General features: G+C 48.7%; 1 protein-coding gene across 2 annotated transcripts in view; it reads right to left on the reverse strand.

Annotated features, from left to right (window-relative positions):
- Nucleotides 1-24,121, reverse strand: part of Kcnh1 (potassium voltage-gated channel subfamily H member 1) — a 348,705-nt gene that overhangs the window by 274,056 nt on the left and 50,528 nt on the right. For both annotated transcript variants that reach the window (XM_008824811.2, XM_008824812.2), the window contains exons 4-5: nt 18,383-18,511; nt 10,178-10,296 (exon numbers count right to left, since the gene is read on the reverse strand). In XM_008824811.2, the coding sequence (XP_008823033.1) occupies nt 10,178-10,296; nt 18,383-18,511 (248 nt within the window). The remainder of the gene's footprint in view (nt 1-10,177; nt 10,297-18,382; nt 18,512-24,121) is intronic.

Below are 24,121 nucleotides of genomic sequence, written 5' to 3' on the forward strand. Positions count from 1 at the left end.
CCAGAGATGAGGGAGCTTACAAGCCCCCACAGGCCTGAAGGGCTTGGTCACCCTGTGCTATGGTTTGAATGTGAAATGTCCCTCACAAGCTGGTGTGTTCAAACGCTTGGTCCCCAGCTGGTGGCGCCGTCTGGGGACGTTGTGGCACCTTTAGGAGGCAGGCCTCATGGGCAATTATAGCCCAGCTCCAGTTCCAGTCCAAGTGTCTGCTTCCCAGCCTGCCAAGATGTGAGCCGGTGCAGGGCTGCTACTACCACGGCTTCCCCGCAACGATGGACTCCACTCCGAACTCTAAGTCACAATCAGTTCTTCCTTCACACTGCTTCTGTAAGTATTTTGTCACAGTAATGAGAAAAGTGGTCAATACACCGCGGTACGAGCTCCATCAGAGATGGGAAGACGAGATCGTGCCCAGAAGGAATTTGCCCAAATGGGAAACAGGCTGAGCTTAGAGTCAGATAAACCTCGGATTGTTTTGTTTTGCTGTGTGTGTGTGTGTGTGTGTGTGTGTGTGTGTGCGCGCACATTCGTGTGGACAAGCACAGGTCAATGTGGAGTGCATGTGTGTGGAAGCCAGATGAGCTCAGCGTCATTCTTCAAGTTCTGTCTACCTTGTGTTGTTTTTAAGATTTTCTTTTCAGCCAGGTGTGGTGGCACACTCCTTTAATCCCAGCACTCAGGAGGCAGAGGCAAGCGGATCTCTGTATGTTCAAGGCCTGACTGGTCTACATAGTGAGTTCCAAGACAGCTGGGGCTACATCACTCAACAATCAAGAAGATGCCCCACAGACATGGCCACAGGCCAATTCAATGGAGACAATTCCCCAACTGAAGCTCCCTCAACCCAGGTGTGTCAAGTTGACACTAAAGCTATCTAGCACAACTGACCCTTTGTCAACTCGACACACAAACACATCACTATTAAACCATAATCTTTCCAATTCTTATCCCCAAGGTATGATGTTAACATTAATATCGTAAGACAGTACAACCTTAAAAACCCCACAGTCCTTAAAAAAAATAAAAATCCAAACACTTAAAAGTCCATAGTCTCTTAAAAGTCTCTTAACTGTGGGTGGGCTCCTATAAAATCCAAAACAAGTACTGTCTTATTTCAAAGGGAAGAATCGGGCACACCTAAGCAAAACCTAAGTCCAGCAAAGTAGCTCGAGGCTGGACATCTGGGATTCACTCACGATCTTCTGGCAGCCCCCCTGCTGACTCTGCCGTCCACAGCATACACAGCTCATCTCACAGACCCAGGCCAGCTCCAGTCCACACCTACTGCTGTCCTTGGTGGTCGTCACATGGTCCCGGCAATTCAAAAAGCTGGGGTCTCCACTGAAACTGAGGCTACACCTTCACCAATAGCCTCTTCTTACCTCTTGGGGTGCAAAGCCTCAGATTCTCACCATGACCCCTTCAATCCTGGGGTCTTCACTGCAACTGAAGCTGCACTTTCACCTATGGCCTTTCCTGGCCCCTGTGTGCCAAGCCTCAGCTGCTCTCTGTGACCCCTTCACGATTTAGGAGACTCTTACACATTCCCAAGTCCTGCTTCCAGCTAGAGATGGAGGCTCAGGCCCCTCTCTACCACAGCTTCTGTGTGCGGACCCTGAGGAAATGCGTCCCAGAGGATTTCACCACGGCGATGCTGGTCTCCTGTTACTTACGGCTGATTTTTCAGCCCCAGCTAACCAGCATCAACTCTCTCAGTAAAGCAAAGGTTTTACTTTGGGTTCTGGTCTCTTCTTAATCACAGCTGATTCTTCAGCCCCAGCCAACCAGAACCCACAGATTCTCAATTCAAAATATCACACGAACAGTTCTGATAGTCTCTGCTTCCCTTTGAAGTTTCACAAGCCAGGCCTCCATCGTCCACAACTCTTTCAACATTAACTATTCCAAGCTCCACAGCAACAAACTCTAAGCATGCAATAGCTTTTCCAGCCCAAAGTTCCAAACACTTCCACAATCCTCCAATGCCAGGTCTGTCACAGCAATCCTCACTCTCTGGTACCAATTTCTGTCCTAGTTTGTTTCTCCATTGCTGTGATAAAACACTCTACTACCAACTTGGAGAGGAAGGGGTTTATTCAGCTTACATCTCTCAGGTCACAGTTTATCAGGGAGCCCAAGGTAGGAACTCGGCAGGAACCTGGAGGCAGGAGCTGGCACACAGGCCATGGAGGAATGCTGCTTACTGGCTTGCTCCCCTGGCCCCTGCTCAGCCTGCTTTCTTATGCAACACAGGCCCACCTGCCCAGGGGTGGCACCACCCACAGTGGGCTGGGCCCTCTCACATCGCTCAACAATCAAGAAGATGCCCCTCAGACACGGCCACAGGCCAGTTCTATGGAGGCAATTCCCCAATTGAGGCTCCCTCAACCCAAGTGTGTCAAGTTGACACTAAAGCTATCCAGCACAGTAAGCCTCCCAACATGGGTTCTAGGAACTGAGTTCAGGTTCTCTAGAAGAGCAGCACGCACTCATAACTGCTGACCATTTATCTCTCCAGGCCCCACCTTGCTTTGTAAAATGGGGTCTCTCATTGGCCTAGACTGTACTTAGTAGGTTAGGCAAGCCAGAAATCCCAGGAATCTACCTGTCTGCACCTGTAGAGCTCTAGAATTACAAATACACACCACTATACCTGGCTTTTGAAATAAATCTCATTTTTAAATGACAATCCACTACTTACCTGAGAAAACCTCAGAAAAGTCAGTGAGTTTCCCCAATCATATATTCCTCCTCTGTAAACCTGCCCTAAGACACTTAGAGGACTGGAGAAGAAGAGGAACACTGCACCCTGCCCACAGAAAGCCTCCCTTCCGTTTTAGAATCCGTGTAGAAGGGAGACAGCAAGTGCAGTGCGGATGGAAGCCGGGCCGGGTGCTGGGAGAAGGGAGCCGCAAAGGGCCTGACGGTAACACACACAATCTATTTAAAAGCAAGCTGCTAGGCCAGGCTCAGTCTGTGCCACGTCTGCTTCCCCTAGAGGCCAGAGAGGTTTCCCAGTGTCCTATTTAACCAACGGCACTTCGCTGTGAGAAAGCAGAAGGTACACTACAGGCTGAGGATGGGCTCAGATTTTCCTGTGTGACACCCACAGCCGTCCTAGTTACTTCCCGTTGCTGTGATTAAAACACTAATCAAAAGCAACCTGGGCAGGAAGGGGTTTACTTGGCTTATGCTCCCTGATCACCTTCTATCACTGAGACAGGGACTCAAGCAGGAACAGAGGCAGGAGCACGGAGGAATGCTGCTCACTGGCTGGCTCTCCCTGGCTGCTCAGGTAGCCTTCTCTCACTGCCCAGGCCCACCTCCCTAGGGATGGCACTGCCCACAGTGGGCTGGGCCCTCCTACACAATCAGCAATCAAGAAAATGCCCCACAGACCAGTCTGATGGAAGAAATTTCTCAATTGAGGCTCCCTCTTCCCTGGGCGACTCTAGTTTGTGTCATGTTGACAAAGACGAACCAGCACAGAAGCCTTCTGATCCCCAGTCTTGCATGGGAGGGGTGTGAAAGCCATTACTGTGTCCTAAAACCAGTGTCACTGAACCACCTGTAAAGTCAACAACTCCTCTTAGATTATCAGAGACAGGCCCAGAGCAAGCAGATGTCTCTGCATTGGAAAGGCAGACAGGCAGAGACAGGGAGTCACTGGAAAGACAGGCAGACACAGAGAGTCACAACCCACCAGGTCAGAACTCCTCAGCAGAAGCCCCCACAGGAAGGAGCACTGCACAGCAAACCCAAACTGTCATTATAAAACAGCTATCACCTTGGTAGACAAGTTGGAGTTAAGCACCCCAGCAGGACAGTCACAGGACCTCATTTAAGGGTTTCCACAGGGTTCCACGAGGCTCCCACCATGAGGATCTGAGAGAAATCCCCTCACAGGTCTGGAAGGAGGAAGGGGAAAGGGACGATTCTGTTCCCAAGCATTCAGTTCTCAATAGGACCTGGGCGCCCAAGAAACCCCTTTACCAGGCTCAGCTTTGTTGGTGTTTTACCGCAGCTTAGCTGATGCTGGGAAAGGGTCATAGCCATCCCCACCTCTCTGTCCCTATCCCCAACCTCCTAAGAGAGGAGGGAAGGCCGTGATACGGCAGTGGAAAGCCTGGGTCCATGGCATGGGCTGACAGAGCCTCACGCCCAAGGACCACAGAACACTTTCCCAGCCGCACTGCACCCTGCATCACTGAAGGTCTATTTACACGAGTTCCTTCTTCCTAGTATGTCATGGTCTGCTTCGACCAAAAACCAGAGGCAAAAAGCACATTTTGAAGAGGCAGAGCGAGCCTCAGAACCAGACCCGAATATCAGTCTGGGAGTTTAAAACAACTGTGATCAACACACTACAGGTTCTGAAGGATACTGCAGACCACGAAAACACAGGCCAGCAATATAAACAGAGAGGGAGTCTAAGAATGAACCAAAAGGAAAGGCCAAGCACCAGAAACACTGCAACAGAAATGAAGGCTGCCTCTTACAGGGTTGTTAGAAGATGGGAGTCAGCAGAGATATCACTAGAGATGTCCAAAACTGAACAGCAAAAGGGCAGAAAAGGGCTGAAAAATAATCAGAGCGGACTATCCCAAAAGGAGGGTAAGTACGTGAGGTGTGACTCACATAACACGGTGAGAGTAAACAGAAGAAAGACTCCACAGCCAGCAACCACCGAGAATTCACTAAACTCTCGTCAGTGCCAAACCTCAGATCCCAGAAGCAGAAGGAGCACCAGCCGGCATGCGGCCGCACAAACAAACCAGAACAGGTCACATAAATATCAAAAAGAACAAAAGCCCTCAAAGGAGCCATAGGGAACATATCACCTGCCACTATCTTTCCTATGACCGTGATAAAATAGTCTGACAAAAGCAACTTAGTGGGACAAAGTTTTCTCTGACTCACAATTCAAAGGTACAGCCCACCACGGTGGGGAAGTCAAGGCAGGAGGAGCTGAAGCAGCCAGACACAGCCCATCCAGTCAGAAAGCAGGAAGGGATGAGCGCAGGTTGCTCTTTCCTCTATTTCCACAGACCAGGATCCCAACCAGGAAGTGTTACCACTGCAGTGAGCAGGAGCAGGTTTTCCCACGTTAATTAACACAATCTAGACAATCCCCCACAGGAGGGCCCAGAGCCTCCCTGGTGATTCCAGAGTCTGTCAAGATGACAATTAACACCAACCATCACACCCAACCTTCAGAGACATAGATAGGAATAACCTCCAACATCTTAGAAGCCATGCAAGTAAGACTTAAGTGAACTGACAGAAAAATACACATCAGCCTATAAATCTGCACTGCACAAAATCGTCCCCCAGCGCGAAGGCAAAACAGAGACTTTCTCAGATGAATACAAATCAGGTGATGTGTTGCTGGGAGACTGTAAGAAATATCAAAAGAGGTTTACTGCAGAGATGGAAAATGATACAGACCCTACACCAGACCTACGTAAAGATCGGAAGACCACCAGAGAGGGGATAAAGAACAATTTTCTTTTTTTCCCAGCAGTTAAAAGCATTTGCTGTTCTTTTTTTAATTTTCATTGAATTTTTGTGTATTTCATACAGAGAATCATCTCTACACCCTTCCCCCTTGGCCCCTCCCATAGCCCCCACCCCCACTGGAGTTCATCTGTTCTGTCATTGATGTTAAGGCCTATCATGTACAGTTAAGTGTCCCCAGATGTCCCTCAGTGCAAGTTCATCCACTGAGATCTAGTCAGCCTATCTAGAGTCCCTCCTTCAAGAAGATCAGTCTTCCTCACCTAGTAGTAATCAGCTTCCCAACAATTCTTCAGCTAAGATTGGGCCTGCTGTTCATTTCTGCAGTTCTGTGCTGAGTTTTTGTCTGTTTGAGTTTGCATGGGTCTTGTGCCTGCTGACACCACTGCTGTAGGGGTAAGAACAATTTTCCTTTTTGCTATTTTTAAGTATCTAGCATGATAGTTTGGGCAAAATAATAGTAACACGGGCCAGCAAAATGGCTCAGTGGGTTAAGGAAACTGCCATTAAGCCTGACAACCTGAGTTCAATCCCCAGGATCCACAAGGTAGAAGGAGAGAACTGACTCCCAGACATTGTTCTCTGACTCTCTCTCTAGCTCACTCTCTCACTCTCTCTCTTTCTCTCTCATACACACACTAAAACCAGCCTTATTGTCCCAATAAAACAAAGGTTTCATTTCTACAGATTCTTAATCCAAAATATCATGTGAACAGCCCTGTTAGAGTCTTCAATGGACTCTCAAATGTCCCTCTGCAACCTCACAAGCCAGGCCTCCATCACCCACATTTCTCTCAGCATAAGTGTTCCAAGCTCCACAGCGACAGCTCATTAAGCTCCAAGAGCTCAGCGGCTTTTGCAGTCCAAAGTTCCCAACACTTCCACAGTCCTCCCTAAAAATAACATGGTCAGGCCAGGCCCATCACAGCAATACCCTGTGCTCCCGGTAACAACCTCAGTTCTAGCTACTCTGTGTGACTGTAATAAAACACTGACCAAAAGCAACTTCGGAAGGAAAGGGTTTATTCCAGCTTAGACATTACAGTGCACCAAGAGAAGCCAAGGCAGGAGCACAAGGCAGGCGCTCACTGGCTGGCTCCCCCCGGCTTGCTCAGCCACCCCTCCTACACAGCCCAGGCCCGCCTGCCTAGGGATGGCCCTGCTCACAGAGCTGGACCCTCATTTATCAATCACCAACTGAGAAAATGCCTCACAGACATGTCACAGGCTGACAGACGGAAGAAGTTCCTCAGCTTGGGGTCTCCTCTTCCCAGGTGTCTGGAGTTTGTGTCAAGTTGACAAAGGCAAACCAGCGCAGGGCTATGTCTCTCCCTTACTTTAATTATTTTCGTCCTTTTTTCCTCTCGTAGTGTGATATGTGTTGATAACAGTTAACTTTACATCTCTGCGTTTAAGAACAGGACATGAAGAGTAAGAGAAGTCCCTGAAATCTGCATCCCTTCTGGGAGGAGTGACCATGTCTTCCATCGCACACAGGACGTTCATGCAGGGCAGAGGTGTGACTGTGTTACTGTCTCACTGGGAGATTAAGCATGGCTTAAGGAAACGTGTGACCATCCCACTGAAGGTGAACTGCAATGGCTAGTTTTATGTGTCAACTTGGCTAGGCCGTGATAGCCGATTATCGAGAAAACATGCATGTAAGTGTCCTATAAACTACACTGCAGACATCATTAACATCGATAACTAGTTACCTTTGGGGAGGGAAACAGAACGCTTCTATAATGTGAGCAGGACTCATCCAATAAGATGAAAGACCTCAAAAACAGAACAAGTTTTTCCTGATGTGCTGGCCGACCTTGCTCGTCACCTTGACAGGATGTGAAATCACCTAGGAAACACACCTCTGGATGTGTCTGTGAGGTTTGTTTCCAGAGAGCTTTAACTGAGGAGGGAAGATCCACCCTGAACATGGGCAGCCCCACAGCATGGGCTGGGGTCCTACCTGGGTAAAAAGGACAAAGCAAGCCGAGCACCAGCCCTCATCTCGCCCTGCTTCCTGACTGTGGCTGCCATCTGGCCAGCTGCCTCACTTCCTGCCCCACACTTTCCCCGCCCCAACAGACTTCATCCCTCAAACCGTGCCAAAACAAACCTTTCCTTCCTTAAGTTGCTTCAGGTATTTTGTCACAGCAATATGAGAAGCAACTAACATTCCTACGGGAAAAGGATCCGCCGTGAACTTCGGCTTCTACTCCCTCACCTCATTATGAGTTTGGGACTTGGAGAGCCGACGGTCAGGGTCACAGAAGCCAGCTCCTCTAGCAAATCTTGTCATAAATATCCTGCTGTTTGTCTGGCAAAGCCCTGACTGCACAGAGAAAATGACATCTAAGCAAAGACTTGAAGGCGACGTCACGCAGGCATCAATGGGAAGAGCCAGCCTAAGGCGTACATGAGGGGAACAGCTGGAAGCCAGGAGGGCCACGTGACAGTGAGCGGAAGGGACAGACACAGGACCGAAGGTCACGTCATCAACCACAAGAGGAAGCAGGGAAATAGAGCCGTCGGTCAGAAGGCCTCGTTCAGTAGTCCATCACAACCAATCGTCATGACGAAAAACGATGCCGCCACCCTTCAAGGGTCTCTCCTCACATGACGGAAATGACGGAAATGAACACTCCCCAACCCCACTGCTGGGAAAAGCTCCTGGAGAGCCTGTGTCACCCGGCTCACATCACAGGCACCGCATGTGTGCAGAGCACCTGCTGGAGCTCAGCATGATGGGAGTTTCTCCCTTTGCAAAATGGGAGTGAGAAGTTAGGTCAGAAAGGGCTGCACCATTCAACCACAGCTCAAGGGCTGACTGGCTTCTCAAGGCAGAGTGAGAGCTTCTGTTGTCACACTCAGGTAAGGTGGAGGCATGAGCTACGCAGGGCATGAGATACCCCGAACTGGTCCCACCCTGGTCTCATTGGGAAACTGAAAACCAGGCACAGGACAGAGAAAAGAGGCTGTACCAAACCTGCCATGTGTGTCCCAAGGGTTTCCTGCCTTCTCCATGTCCTAGCAAACAGATATCACCACCAGATCGTCCCTCGGGGGCCATCAAAACAATAACTTGAAGAACATTATTACTAACCCGAAAAGGGTTGTATAAAGAGAAGGAGGAGGGGCTGGAGAGATGGGTCAGTGGGTAGACCACTGGCTGCTCTTGGGGAGGACCCGGGTTCGGTTCCCAGCACCCACACGGCAGCTAACAACTGTCCGCAACTCCAGTTCCAGGGGAATCTGACGCCCCCTTCTGACCTCCGTGGGTATTGCACAATATGGGTGTACTTAGAGGCCTGCAGGCAATACGCTCAGATACATAATACATAACAATTTAATAAAAACAAATTTAAATAAATCAAAAATAAAATATTTTAAAAAGAAAGTGAAGGAAGAATGATGTGGTCATGTTCCCTGTGCACAGCGATCCTCAGCCACATCACCACCTCATAAGCATCAACGTGTCAGGAATTTCTTTGTCTCTGAGACTGGATTCCTACTTCTGAAGAGCTTTAGCTGAGGAGGTTTAACTGAAGTTTCGAGGTAAGTCCTTTTTCCCTAAGTATGTTAGCTACTTCCATTGTTGCTGTGACAGATTACATGACACAAGCTGCTTACAGAAAAAAGGTTTGTTTTGACATCGTACAAAGGAAAACTGTAAGGGTGCTACGAGTCCAGAGGGATCACGGGAGACTTTTATTTTCTTGCGTCTTGATTCCTGCATCATGGTCTCCTTGAGTCATATATGTTGCTCAAATAACAAAACTGTTTATGCCTTATAAGTTTAAAAAAATAGCTTTTGGCTAGAGCAGCCATCTTCCGGTGATTTGCCAAAACAAACACAAAGAGGAAGAGGGAGGGACCGCCACGTGTTCTCTAGGCCTTTTAGAAAACACGCCGTTGCTCCTTTGGCCACACAGATGCCGATCGACACAAGGGTGACATTGCAGACATCAAGGGTATGGGTGCTCTTCAAAAAGGAATGCCCCACAAATGCTACCGCGGCAAAACTGGGAGTCTCCAACGCCACTCAGCGTGCTGTTGGCATCGCTGTATCAAACAAGTTAAGGGTAAGATTCTTGCCAAGAGAGTTAATGTGCGTATTGAGCATATTAAGCACTCTAAGAGCCAAGGCAGCTTCCTGAAGCGTGTGAAGGAAAATGACCAGAGAGAAAGGAAGCCAGAGAGAAAGGGACCTGGGTTCAGGAGAAGCGCCAGCCCACCCCACCCAGAGAAGCACGCTGTGAGAACCAACAGAAAGGAGCAGGAGCTGCTGAAGCCCATTCCCTATGAGTTCATGGCTTAATGTACAAGAAGAGATAAAAGACCTAGACGTTAAAAAAAAAAAATCCTTGACATGTAAGAAGCACTTCTAGCTCCTTTCCAACATCCTCAGAAAAGTGAGCTGGCACCTGTAATCTCACACACGGACTACAGGGCTGTCTCCAGTCTGCTTTTCCACACATAAAAGTACAAACCCCAAAGGAGTCAAGTCACCTACCTACAGTCATGTACCATGGTTTATGCAGCCCAGACAAGACCAACACACCATGCAAGAGGCTGGAGGTACCAGCACACCTGTTCTGGGCCACATGCTCTGCCCATGTGCCCCCAGGGAGTGAGGCTGATGGGACTCGCCCCCTCTTACCTCCGCCAGGCGTGAGTGCTTGTGGACATTCTCGCCCTTCTGCACGCTGGGAGCCAGCTGCTGCAGGACGCCCCTGCTGCTTGTCAGAGCTCTGGTCAGCCGAGCAAACTTCCCCCAGCCTGAAGCAGGTGGAAGAGCAGAGAGAGACAAGGTCAGCCACATACTGAAAGAGCCGAGACACAGCCACCCCAGTGACCCCACAGAACACAGCCATGCCCAGTGTCCTCTGGGGCTCCGGTGAGTCACCGCCCACGCCTGAACACAGGACTGATGCTCAGAAATCCACCCAGGCGTGCTGAGATTTGTGCAGTAACTTGCTTTTCCAATGCACTTGAACTCTCTTCTGATGGTAACCCGGAGATGCAGGCAGGGCAGGTTTTAAAACCTTTTTTGTAAAGGTAAAAGGAGGCAGCATCTAGAACCCAGATTTCCCCTCTGGTTCAAGGCTCTTTCACTGGCTCTGATCAGGAAATTGAGATGGTTGTCTGACTGGATGACTTGCCTCAGACTGGTCCCAGCTCCTCCACTGTCTGATCTTACAGGAGCTGATCCATTTCAGGATTGTAAATGATCAAACTAGCCATGTTTGCATTGCCTCCCCCAAGGCCAGGAAATAAAAAATGATTCACTCCTGGGTGGATGGAAGAAGGGGAAGGGGTTTCTGTCAGTGTTGGAAGGGGAAGGGTCATGCAGGAGAGGTCTTTTCTGAGAATCTAAAAGTCTCAGTGATTCTTACTGCTCTTAAAGTCCCCCAAAGACAACGATCCATTCCAACATCTAACAGACAACATCTGAATCAAGATTAGGACCAGGGCAGCTGTCCCATGGGACCTTGGAAACCTGTCGCATTCTCAAGACCAATCTCCAACCACATGCATGTGGGGTCCACAGCACGTAAACAGGAGTATGCAACTGTTTCATATGCAACTAAAAGCAGGACTATGCAAGTCATTTTCATTCTTAGACATACAGCAGTATTTGGTGCCTTGCAGCAGAAATTGAGCCTTCTAAGTTTTACCCTGGAGTACCTTCCCAAGACTGACTTAGAATCCAGAGGACAGTGGAACTAAGGAAAAGAATGGCCTGGTTTTGCATAACCTTTAAGAATTATAACCTTTGTAATTATAATGTGCTAGAGAGACAGCTCAGTGGTTAAGAGCCCTGGCTGCTCTTACAGAGGACCACAGTTCGGTTCTCAACACCCACATGGTGGCTACCAACTGTCCATAACTCCGGTTCCAGGAGATCAGCACCCTATTCTGGCCTCTGTGAGAACTGCATGACACAGGTGCACTCACACACATGCAGGCAATACATTCATACACATAAAATAAAAATAATAGATTTTCATTGAAAAGAATTAAATATGAATAAATTTTGATCAGCATATCAACACTAAAACATCTCCTTATTTTATTTTGGAAGCAATGGGCTTAATGCACACTAGAGGCACCGTTACCCTCTCAAGAAGAGAGCCGTAGGCCTCTGTCACTTTTGGAAAAGGAGTACAGTGGCTGGGCCATGGGAGTCCCACTGGAGTCAGGAGGAGGGGACAGCCCATACTCTGCAGGGGTCTTTCACATCTACCCGCTGCTTTTGAATGTGTTCACTAGAATGTGCTGTGGGAGCTGTGTGGACTGGGACTTTGTAAAAATCTCTTTCAGAGTCAGGCTGTCCTTCAACTCAAAACGACACTGACATTGAATTCCATGAAGTGTCTCAAGAACAGGAAGGGTATCTTCACTTGGGATGAAAGCTGCTGTGCACGCACACACCAGCAAGGGCTCTGCCACCGCCATCACTGCATCCCATCACCACCCCACCCCACCCCACCCCTGCTCCAGGGGGACCTCAGGTAGCACCAGTCAAGTCCACATAAAAGGAGGAAGGGGCAGTGCCTGGACTGCCAGGTGTCTCCCTGACCCAAGCCTGGTCCCTCGGCTCTGGACTAGCTCTGGGTCTCCTTCTAAGAGCATGTCTCTTAAACAATTGGACATCTGCTGAGTGGGGAAGATGAACAGCATGGAAAATGAACAGGTGCCATGAAATTTCCCATCAGGTTTCTAGCCTGGACAAGCAGGCTCCAGCCAGTCTGCAGGAAGGAAGGCAGCTCTCTCCCAGTTCCAACCCAGGAGTTCCTTCTAGACCATAGCATCCAGGCCAAGTCACATGAAAGAATATATTCACTGAGCCATGTGTTGATTCTATAAATGAACTACTATATACCAGGCATGGTGCTGGGCAACAGGAGATAGGAAGATAAACAAGTTACAGACTCGGACTTCAGAGTGTGTGACCTCTAGACAGGGAGACTGACTGACAAGTTCAAGGGAAGAGACAAGGGCAGGATGCTGAGGCCAAGACTCTCTAGGAAAGGCATCCAACCCAGGCTGGGGAGTAGAGGAAGGCTTTGGGGAGAGAGGACATTACAGCAAGACCCTGAAGGATGAGTAGAAGCTAGGTGGGTCTCGGCAGGAAAAGACGTTGCATCCGGAAGGGACAGCGCCGAAAGGGGAAGAAACTGCAACGCCCAAAATACACCAGGGAAGAGCCGATCAATCAGCCGAGCGGAGGGCGTGGCCATTTGGGGAAACGGGCAGCACGAGCTCTGAAGTGACTGAGGCTAAAGAGAGCATCGGGACCAGCACTGGAAAAACACGAGCCTAGCCAGCGAGCTGAAAAGTTTGGATTTCATTCCGAAATCCATGGGGATCAACTGGAGTTCACATGAGAGAGAAGGGACACGAACGGAACTGAATGAGGACAGTGAACAACAAAAGGGCTATGGACAGAAGATGGGGCTGGGGAGACAGAGGCCGTGCAGGCTTTGGCCAGTGTCCTGGTATCCGCCAGGGAACAGGGGGCGAAGGGATGGGGCAGAGTCAGAGTCAACAGATCTTGGCAAACAGTATTTGTAAAGGAGGGGACAAGGCGGTCTGAACTTCTGACAGGAGATGGGGTGATGCCACTGAAAGAGACAGAAACACAGGGACAGGGGACACGGGCTTAGTGGAAACAGGCAGCTCAAGGTGACCCTGACCACCAAGGGGCTTATTCCCAGAGAAAGTGATTTCCTACTGTCTGAAGGGCCAACTTGCATGTGACAACCCAAAAAGAACCCAGCTCGGATGGTCTCCCTCGGGAACCGGGTGGATGGTCTCCCTCGGGAACTGGGGGGCCACATTCCGTTATGCTGGCCCCACTTGCCTTAGAAAGGCCACACTGGTCACCAGCCATGCTCTTTCATGAGAAGTTCTGATTCTAACATTTCCTCACACCCACCACCTGGCCTAAGGTCCGACACCGAAATACACTCAAGAGTGTGTGCTGAGGAGGTTTAGCGCATCCGTTTCCCGTCCGTTGTTCTCCCGCCTCAGGAGATGGATTCCAAAGCAAAGCGACCCAGCCACACCCTCTGAAGCTTCTCATTCTATTCTGTTTGGGAATTCAACACTGAGATGAGCTCAAATGAGAAAACTCCAAGCCAGTACTCCCAACTCTGTCAAATGTCTCAGCTGGTTAGGCACAGGAGGGCTCTGGATTCTATGGGAAAATGGAAGGCATCACATGACCAGGAATGATGAGGCTGGCAAGAAGGGGAGAGGAAGAGAGAAAGGATGAAGGGCACGTCGCGTGCAATGCAGCATCCTGCTAACAGCACCTGCTGGGTCCTTTCCCACCGCCCTTGGGAAGCACAACCACTTCCCTTTGCTTGAGATGGGGGCTGGGCTTCACCTTGGAGGAGGCAGAAACTTTATCCCTCAAGCCTTGCTTCATCTCTAGGCGAAATAGGTGGCTCCAGGATGGGCTAGGATTCTATCTGCTCTGAGGAGTCCAGGGATACCAAGAAAGGGTTCTAGGCTCCTCCCGAGATGCAGATTCTCTTAAAGGAGATGCTGTCATAACCCAATACCCAGCAGAGAACAGGAGACACGCATGGGTGGCCAGCACAGACCATGATCTATGTGTCACTGAGCAAGGGTGACCAGTGTAGAGCACTATGTGAATGTGTCAGCAAGCAGAGGACATACATGGGTGGTCAGCGTAGAATACTGTATGTGTCAGTAAGCAGAGGGCACACAAGGGTGGTCAGTATGGAACACTGTCCGTGTATTGGTGAACAGTGAATCCACACAAGTGGCCAGCATGGATCACTGCCTATGTGTCTATGAATAGGAAACATACATGGGTGGCCAGTGTGCACCACTGGATGTGTGTGTCTGTGAACAGAGAACACACATGAGTAGCCAGTGTGTACCAAACACTGTGTGTGTAAGTAAGCAGAGGTCACACATGGGTAGCAGTGTAGAACACTGTCTATGTGTTGGTGAACAGTGAATCCACACAAGTGGCCAGCATGGACCACTTCCTGTGTGTCAATGAACAAGGGGACATACATGGGTGGCTGGTGTGCATCACTGTGTGTGTGTGTGTGTGTGTGTGTGTGTCTGTGAGCAGGAGACATACATAGACAGCCAGTGTGCACCACTCTGTGTCCACCCTGGTCTTTTCCCCATCAGTGTGCAGACGTCTCCAATGGCTGCTTTGAGCAGCCTTCACTAGCTGATCACCTCTCTCTCACCCCCTGAGCAGAGAAATAAACAAGTCAGAACTAGAGGGGGGCTGAAAGGTGTTTACACTGTGATTCGTCTTTCCCCAGAGCACCTCATGAACACACCCCATGGAGGAGTCCTCTTCCTCTAATATTCAAATCTTTGGCCCTTAAAAAACTCTCAAAGTCTTGCTCCACCTCGGCCCAGGTTTAACTCCGAATGTAAAGTGAGAATATATACCTTCCCCGTGTTACTTTGATGGGTAAGAAAAAAAGGAGGATGACTCTTCCTTTGGGGAGCAACGCAGGGGTAAGGTCAGAGCTCCAGGCCCTACTGCTCTACCCGCCTGTCCAAACCTCTGGGCTCAGATGAAAGAAAGGGACACAGAGAACCATCCTGCCACCGACTCTCAATAAAGAGACTGCAAGAAATAGAGACCAAACAAACCTGGAGAATAACAGTCTCATTTCAGCCAAGAATTCCCACCTGTTACCAAACAGAAAACCCCACTGTCCCTGCTGGGGGACATGTGTGGACACTGTCAGCAAAGTGAAGACACGGAAGTCGGGTGACTCACTTTGCAGAGCTTGGACTGAAAGATGGCTGGGGAAGCATCCCAGAGGCCGCCATCAGTGCCTGAGGCGCCACACAGAAGAGACATGACCATATTCATGCAAAAATGGTCAGCTCTCAGTTATCCAGTGTGCCTGCCCTCTGGGAGTTGTTCATGGGAAAATGTTAGGCACAAACAGGCTTCTGGAACCACCCTCAGGATGCATCCACCCTGCCCCAGGCCCTCAAACTGTGCAGTACATGATCAAAGCAATGTGAAACAGGATTTAAGCACAGGTTGCTTAGAAGACTAAGCGGTTGGTGGGGGAACATCTCTTGAGGCTATTGGGAGTTTCCTGGGGTTTGGCACATCCATCCTTCCATTCCATCTCACAAGCCTGGGTCAGCAAGACTCTGAAGATGCCGACTGCAAACCTGGATGGGTTAGCCGGAAACTAACCAAGAAGCAAGGTCAAGCCAGAGCAACCCAGCATTCTTCCATCTAGACTCTATCCTTGCAGTCAGAACTAAAGTTTATAGACCTGCACTTTAGGAGGCCCAGCCAATTATCATGTCTTTCCATCATAAACCAGCTAATGTAAGAGCTGACTTTGCTTGTGCAGACCCCATACCACAGTGGGCCAGGGGCACAGTGACCGGGCAAGTCCACACGTACTCACCATGGCATTTGCTGTAGACAGGCTTGTAAAGTTATGTCTTTGAGGTGACATCAAGCACGGTTCCCTATCAGGATTCTCATGTTGAGGGCTAACATGTCTGCATATGTGTGTGTGGATGTATGTGTGGATGTGTGCATGCATGTATATATGTATGTGTATGTATATATGTGTGTGGATATGTATGAATGTACATATATTATGTCAATGTGTGTGTTCTAAATTTTATATAAATGAAGTCACATGTGACTTCATGGGGCATGGCTGTGTGGACCAAAATTCTTATTAGCAATTAAATACATGTGAAGTATAGCACATGATTCCTGGAAAATAAGCCCAAGCCAGGCTCACTCCAGCATTCTGAACCATCATTTCCCACAGGTTCTGTGAGAATCAAATGTAGATACTCATGAGCCAGGTGAGAAGCAAGACAGGTTCTCAGAGGGCTGTTCCTTTCCTACTGAGCGATAATTGCACATTTAAAATATCCCAACAGAATGGGGCTGGAGAGATGGCTCAGCAGTTAAGAGCACTGACTGCTCTTGCAGAGGACCCAGGTTTGATTCCCAGCACCCACATGGCGACTACGAACCGTCCTTAACTCCAGTTCCAGGGGAATCTGAAGCCCTCTTCTGACCTCCGCAGCATTGCATGACATGGGTGCACTCACACACATGCACGCAATAACTCATACACATAAAATAAAAATAATAAAATATTTTTTAAACATATCCCAACAGAAAACACGCTGACATGATCAAATCACGTTTTAAAATTTTTAAGCAAAAGTTTTCAAAAATAATTGTCAAAATATCTTGTTGCCTCTAAAATATTACTTGTGAGCTCATTGGGTTACAAGAAGCACAAAGCCCTCACTGCAGAACAATGACGCTTAGCAAGCGAGTCCCAGTGGGACATCTATTACTCTGAAGAACCTTCAAATCACAGCTAGAAACTGGGCAGGAGAGCCGAGAGGCAAGGGGGTGTGCATGGCTTTGCTGCTTCAACTGGAAACCAGAAGCAGGCCGAGACGGGCTCACCAAGCTACTGCACAAGCCGGGTACACCAGTACACCCAGCACCGTGCTCTCAACTCCATAAATGTATCCAAATGTGCCGGGGTTTTCAACACCCCCAGACCTGAGAGTGTCCACGTGGTGCTTTCATCCCTCCTGCAAGGCTCATTTATCTGTCGATTCCTGTCACATCCAGGGTCACGTGCCTCAGTCTTCCCGTCCCCTGGACTCCACTGCCATCTCCGTGCTGAATGCCCGGAACCCTGAGCAGGGTTTTTGGGTAGAAAAAGCACCCACAGCCCCAGGTATCCCTGCCATACCAACTGTCTGCTGGGCTCTTGGCTAACTGAGTACGAGGTGTAGGAGAGGATGTGAAAGAGATGCTCTGACACCCCACGATCTTAAACCCCGGGCAGCAGACGCCACCTTCAGATCCCAATGAGCTGGACCAGTTTGGGGGTGTAACTGTTCCAGGGATCCTGCCGTCTCCCTCCTTTCCTAGGCCTCATATATACCTATGATTTGGCTAAAATCTGAGACCCTAGAGCTGACTGAATCACCTTATGGAAATGCTACTCGGGTCCCTAGCTCAGCCGTGCCATGTTGAAATGAATTAGCAGACATTACAACCAACCAAAGACACAGGTTAGACACACTTAGTTGCATTTATGGAACTCAGAGCACGGTGCTGGTGTGCCAGTGTACCCTTCTGTTTTCCAGCTGTGTGACAGCTCAGTAAATGAATCTAGCCTGCCTTTGGTTTCAAGGCTGTGAGGGGTGCTCAGCCCTTCACCGGCACCTCATTTCCTGACGGCTCCCTCTCCTTTCAAGTTTGCCGTCACTGGCTTTGTAGTTTCAACTTGAGGAGGCTGCAGCAATACTGAAGGCTGGACCCAGTCAGACCAAGGAAGCTTGTGTGTAAGTCAAAGGACGTGATCGTGCCTGCCACATGTGAGTGATGAACACTTGCCATGTGAAGCCCTGTCAAGGGTGAGCAGGGACACAGCTTAGCAGAAGAGTGATCGTCCAGCATGCACAAGGCCCTAGGGTCGATCCCCATTACTGGGGGAGATGAGGCAGGGGAGGGGAGGGGGAGGAGGACAGAAGACCTGAAGAACTCCTGCTGAGGAGGTCAGATGGGCCCAAATGCTTCCTTCCATCCAAATATAACTGGAAAGGGTTACTTTCTAAAGATCTGAAGTTGGTAAAATGCTTTACCAAACAACTTCTTTTCTCTCTTCCCCCAGTAAATCATAGAATGACCCAGTACTTTACCCAACACAAATTAAAGTTTAACTCCTGATCTCTGTGCGAGATTGCCTTGGCAACCTCAAATATCTGTAGCAAAAGCTAGAGGAAGAGCAAAGGAGCCCACAGAAAGGCGTTTGCACAAATCAGAATTACAAACCTTTGCTTGAGTCATCCTCAATCGGCTGCTTGAAAGCGGTTATGTCACTGAAAGTGCAAAGGAACAAAACCACTTTATCCTGTTCGTTTCGAATTGGAGCAATCTTCACAAAGAACCACACAGGTGTCCCTGGAAGGAATATCAAAAGGCTGGTCAGAATTTGCATTCTCATTCCGTAACTACAGATGCAAAGATAGAAATGAATAGATACAAATATTAGTTTCACTTTTAAATGGTCTTGTTCCCTCAGATGCTGGAATATTACGCCGTTAATCTCTTTTCTTGACTAAATGAAAACTTGCACAGTGTTTGCTCAGTGAGGATTTTCTTCTGTTCGTGTAATTTTGGAGGCACAGAGCTCTGAGTCTTTGTAAAGCAGTTAGGAAACATACTGAAAATCTCATCAGAGCTCATGGAAGAAAGACGCACAGACTAAAAGATTTACCTCAGAGCACAGGCCAAGTGGACACTGCCCTCACCAACAGACAGTGCACACTAAACTTCAGACTCTGTCCATGACAAAGGGCCCCAGAGTCAAGGTCTAGCTTGTGAATCCATCAACTGTGTTCACATGCTCGAGCAATCACAGCCAAAAACTCTAAGTCCTTCCTAAAATAGACATCTAAAAGGGAAAGAGCCATGGTGATTTCCCTGTGAAGCTCCCACCGACAGGTCTTCATGCTGTGCAGCTTTAATATTAGTGCCTGGGGAAGCTCAGTGAACCATGACGGTCCTTCCCTGGAGGGAATGCCCTTCTCAGCACCGCAGGCTTCCATGGAAAGTCTGAGAAGAGCCCTCACTGACTTCTTAGAGGGGCCCCTATTCCGAAAATACCTGCATAATCCTTCTTTGGCTTTGAAAAAAGTAACTGGGAAAAAAAATAAATATTTTCTATCCATACACGGCATCTCAGCAAGAAACACCAATCTAATTTGTGTGGGGTTTTTTTTTTGGTTGGGGGGGTTGAGACAGGGTCTCCCTGTAGCCCCAGCTGTCCTGGAACTCACTATGTAGACCAGGCTGGTCTTGAACTCACAGAGGTCCAATTGCCTCTGCCTCCCGAGTGCTGGGATTAAAGGCGTGCGCCACCACGCCCGGCCCTATTTATGTGATTTAAAAATAAAGGAGGCAGGACTGGACAGACGGTCAGCACTAGTTGCTCTTGCAGAAGATGCAGGTTCAGTTCCCAACACCCACACGGTAACTAACAACCATCTATAACTTCAGTTCCAGAGGAGTCAATGCCCTCTTCTGACCTCTTCGGGCATTGCATGACACAGGTGTGCTTACATATATGCAGGCAGTATACTCATACACATAAAAAATGAAAAATATGTTAAAAGTAAAGATGTCACAAAGCTGTGAAATGTACCCTCCTTTCTACTTATTTCCTAAAACAGCATCTGGCATGTAAGAACGTTATAACTAGCCGTCAGGTTTTCATATTTGAGCTATCTTATGCTGTGTGCTATAAGTGTGATGGTTAACTTTGTCAACTTGACACGACCCAATGTTCACCTAAAAAGAGAGTCTCACTGAGGAATTATCTACACTGGGTTGACCTGGAGGCATGTCTGTGGGAGACAGTCTTAATTAAGTTAATTGACATGGAAAGACTCAGCCCACTGTGAGCAGCAGTATTCCCGACGCAGGGGGTTCTGAACTGTGTATGGGTGGATAACTCAAGCTGAACACAAGCCACCAGGCGAGAGAGCATGATGCGCTCATCTCTGTCTGCTCTCTTGACTGTGGATGTGATGTGAGCAGCTGTTTGAAGCTCTACCCTGACATCCCTGCAGTGACGGGTCTGGAACTGTAAACCGAAATAAGCCTCTTTCTCCCCTAAATTGCTTTTTGTCGGGATATTTGATTGCAGGCACAAAAATGAAATAATCGTTTTCAAAATGCAATCCAGTGACTATTTCACCACGAAGCTGTCATTGGACAGCTTCCTGTCTTCTGTTCTGGCACTGCGTTCAGCATCTCACATAGTTTATGAGATCCTGAAACAATAACTCACACAATCTTGGAGGCAACAAACGGCCAAGGGTTCCACAATCACATCAATCTCCGGACAGACAAATATCAGACTCAGACTACCTGGACAATAACTACTTTGTGGACTTGGAGATAACATTCATTTGTGGGTGAATGTGAATGACCCTAAAACATACAGTCAGAAAATAGATCAAATGGAAACGTGATCTCCCTAAGTCTTGATTATCTTTACGTTCGCTGCTTGTGTTTGTCTTCTTCAACCTTTGCCTGCTTGTCAGCCACCAACTTCTGGGTGCGAAAACCAGCAGATGTAATGCCAACCTTAGAAAAGCATGTTTTGAGAGAAAAATTCACAATTAAAAAAAAAAAATCGGCCACAGCATTTCAAAATCAAGAAAAAAGTGGCCTTGCAATTTTCTACTGTTTGCAGGGAAACAGATCAGAAAAACACCTTTTTGCTCCAAAGAAAACTCGATGCAGTTCAGACCAGGAAACATTCCTATTTTATCAACCTAGTACCAAATCACACCAGGGTATCCCTATTCACGTCTAGTCCAGGAGCCTCCCTCTGAGCCACAGTCCTTCAGGCCCATCCCGCACTGCACAGACTGTCTGGGCCTGATATCTAGGGCCTCTCATAGGGCTATGCCCCTATTCTTTATATCCAACTCCTGGGGTTGGTGAGGTCAACCCACACTGCTGAGATCTTGAAAGCCACTCCGTTCAGCATGTTGGGAGGCCTTCTCACCATCCATGGTTCAAGTTTGTCTCCAACACTCTGCATTTCCACAGAGCAATCTGTTTAAAACTTGTGCGTCTCCCCAGCCAGCTGTGCTCCCACCATTTCTGAAAATCCCGCGTGATTAAACAGACTTTTCGGCACCTTCTACCAAAACTCCATATGCCTTAGACTTCACCTTGAGCTCATCACCAGGACTGGTAAGAAGGCAGGAACCTCCTTTTCCGGATCTGTTGTTTCCTTTGGAGGGACAGCTTTCAACGTGACACTCAAGGCCTTTTCCCAGAGCTTGGTAATCTAGACATGAACTGAACATATGAAGCTCAGCTTCCTCTCGGTCCCGCTCCCCTGTTCCATCGATGGCCAGAGGGAGCACAAAGGTCAGGGTGATGACTGGTGGGAAGAGAGGTCTGCAGTTCTCCAGTGCTATCTGAGAGGGTAGGTGAGGCTGTGTGATCGCAGGGTTCACTTTCAGGAGTACACTTCCCAGAGATACAAACCACACTCGACAGCGTTAGCTTTGTTAGACGCACCAGGAAGGTTCTAATCCCTTGATTCCTCTATTTCAACTGGTTCTGATCACAGACAGGGAAGGAAAGCATTGTGTCCCCAAGCTTTAACCGCTGGGAGCTGCTTCCTTAAGTAGACCAGAGTCCTGCTTTCTCCTTAGCACCCTGTACCCTAATGGCACGTACCATGACCAGTGGGCCATCGCTGAGCTGAGCTCTGCGACCAGCAGGCACGTACCATGACCAGTGGGCCATCACTGAGCTGAGCTCTGCGACCAGCAGGCAGGGTGGTTGCTTTAGGGACACTTGCATAGTTTCAAAGACATGAACTCTCCTGTAGTGTCTTCTGGATCAGGCTTGCCTCCCTCCCAAATCACTCAGAGAACAAGTAAACCAGCTCAACTCTTCATTCCTAAAAATGTTCCGAAGAGAACAGGAGTCCCTCCAGCATGTCACAGACTGGATCTCCTCTTAACAGCAAATGTACATTTGTCTAGTGAAATACCACAGTCTCAACAAACAAAAGAGCTGCCTCATGTGAACATGAACCTAGAGTCTAGAGCCCCACCGTCCAGACGTCTGCCCCTTTGGAAGCCCAAAGGACAGTCAAGATGCCTTTGGCTCCATCCACACAGTGAGCTTCCTCCTGGCAGAGCCAGGGCGGGAGGGCTCCAGGGGTCACAGAACCCAGAGGTGCTACAGGACCACACCATCATGATATGGGCAGGCAATAGGAGCCGATACTCACACACACCTGCAGGAAAGGTCAGGAAGATGAGAGAACATTCTGCCTCCTCACCCAAGTTCCACTGGGGGAAGAAGGACAAAAGCAAGCATTTGACATCCTGTTTCTGTACAGGGAAGATGGGCATTCAAACCAGGGAGGCAGCATCTGACGGCACTGCTGCTGACACTGCTGCGGGGAGGGAGACTTGTTCCCAGCCAAGGATGCTTAACAGGAAGCAAATTTCAGGTCGGACACCTCCATTCACTCCAATTCTTATTCCAAGGGAATATTGTAATGGCCCCTTATCACGCAGCCTGTACTTGGTGTTCCTCTACCGATCAGCCAGGATAACAAGACATAAGATTCAGGAGACTCAGGAGAGAACTCTCAGGCTCTGTCGATCTCCCTTTGGGCTTCTCCAGGTACTCTGTATAACCAGCCTCTGGGCATCACACTGTGCTCAACAGCAGCAGAACAGGCCAAGCCACCTCGACTGGCTCTGCACGGTGCTGGGCCACACTGACAGGTTCATAAACTGAATTCAGGAATGGCAGCCTGCCCCAGGAAAGGCCATTTGGTTTGGGATCAGCTCCACTAGGACAAGTAACAAGTGCAGAAAGGATGTGGCAAGTATGGGGTGGGGAGTGACGTCTGGCTACTGGAACACCAGATGTGGTACCCTAAAGCTCAGGCAAAGCCCTTTCTCTCATTTACTGCGAGCCTTGGCCAAGTCAACTCATGATGTCAGTTATCGCATTTGTAAAATAGGGGTGGGTGATAGACCTTCCTAAAAGGAAGTAAGACACACATGTAACACGTGGATATTTAGAACTATTGCTCTACTTTCCTTCTTCCTTTCTGGTTCTTCATCTGATCATCGCAATGGCCAGGGCTGTTCAAATGACTTACAAACAAAATCTATCTCAAAGTGTTTGGTCCAAGTCTTCCTGTCCTGAGAAGGGGAAGACCAGTCTTAACCACAGCAAGGTGGAAGCTAGGAAAATCAATGCTTAGGCCTCCACATAATTAAAGAGCATAAAACCAAACCTAAATAAGTGGAGCGTGACACCTCTTAGACAGGAGAAGATTCCGTCTGGTAAGACGTCAAACCTCGCCATTCAACGTAGAAACACAATGCAGTTTCAACCGGAATCTCTGTTGTGCTTTGTGTGCTTTTCTTAAGCGCTTGATAAATTGAAATTCAATTCAAATAATAAGACCAGCCAAGAAATTTGGGGGAAAAATAATGAGAATAACTGCCCACCATAGTAACCAACAGTCACCAGCCCTGTCCCCAGGGCCACTATGAAAGCACTGTCCTTGACCAAGCATCACGGTGAGCCAGGCCTTGACATGCTATGGTCGACACTTCACGACAATGATGTGAGATGAGTGGTTACTATGACATCCTCCTCACCGTAAAGATGGAGATGCCAGTGAACAAGCACCTTACCCAGTTCACACAGAAAATGTGCTATAAAAGGCTTATGAAAATGCTAAGACAGAAACAAACACGTGGACGTGAGAATTTAACACAGAAAGAAAAGGACGGAAAGATGGCTCAGTCAGTAAGGCACTGGCCACACAAGCCTGAGGACCTGAATTTGAATCCCAGAACCCAAGTAAAAGAGTTGAGCATGGTGGCACATGCTCGTAATCCCAGCACTGGGGAAGCAGAGACAGGAGGATCTCGAGGCCGCACTGGCCAGCCATCCTGGCCTGCTTGCTGAGTCCAGGCTGATGAGAGACCCTGTGCAAAGAGCAAG

The sequence above is a fragment of the Nannospalax galili genome, unplaced genomic scaffold, assembly GCF_000622305.1.
Source record: "Nannospalax galili isolate Female #2095 unplaced genomic scaffold, S.galili_v1.0 scaffold648, whole genome shotgun sequence".
NCBI lineage: Eukaryota > Metazoa > Chordata > Mammalia > Rodentia > Spalacidae > Nannospalax > Nannospalax galili.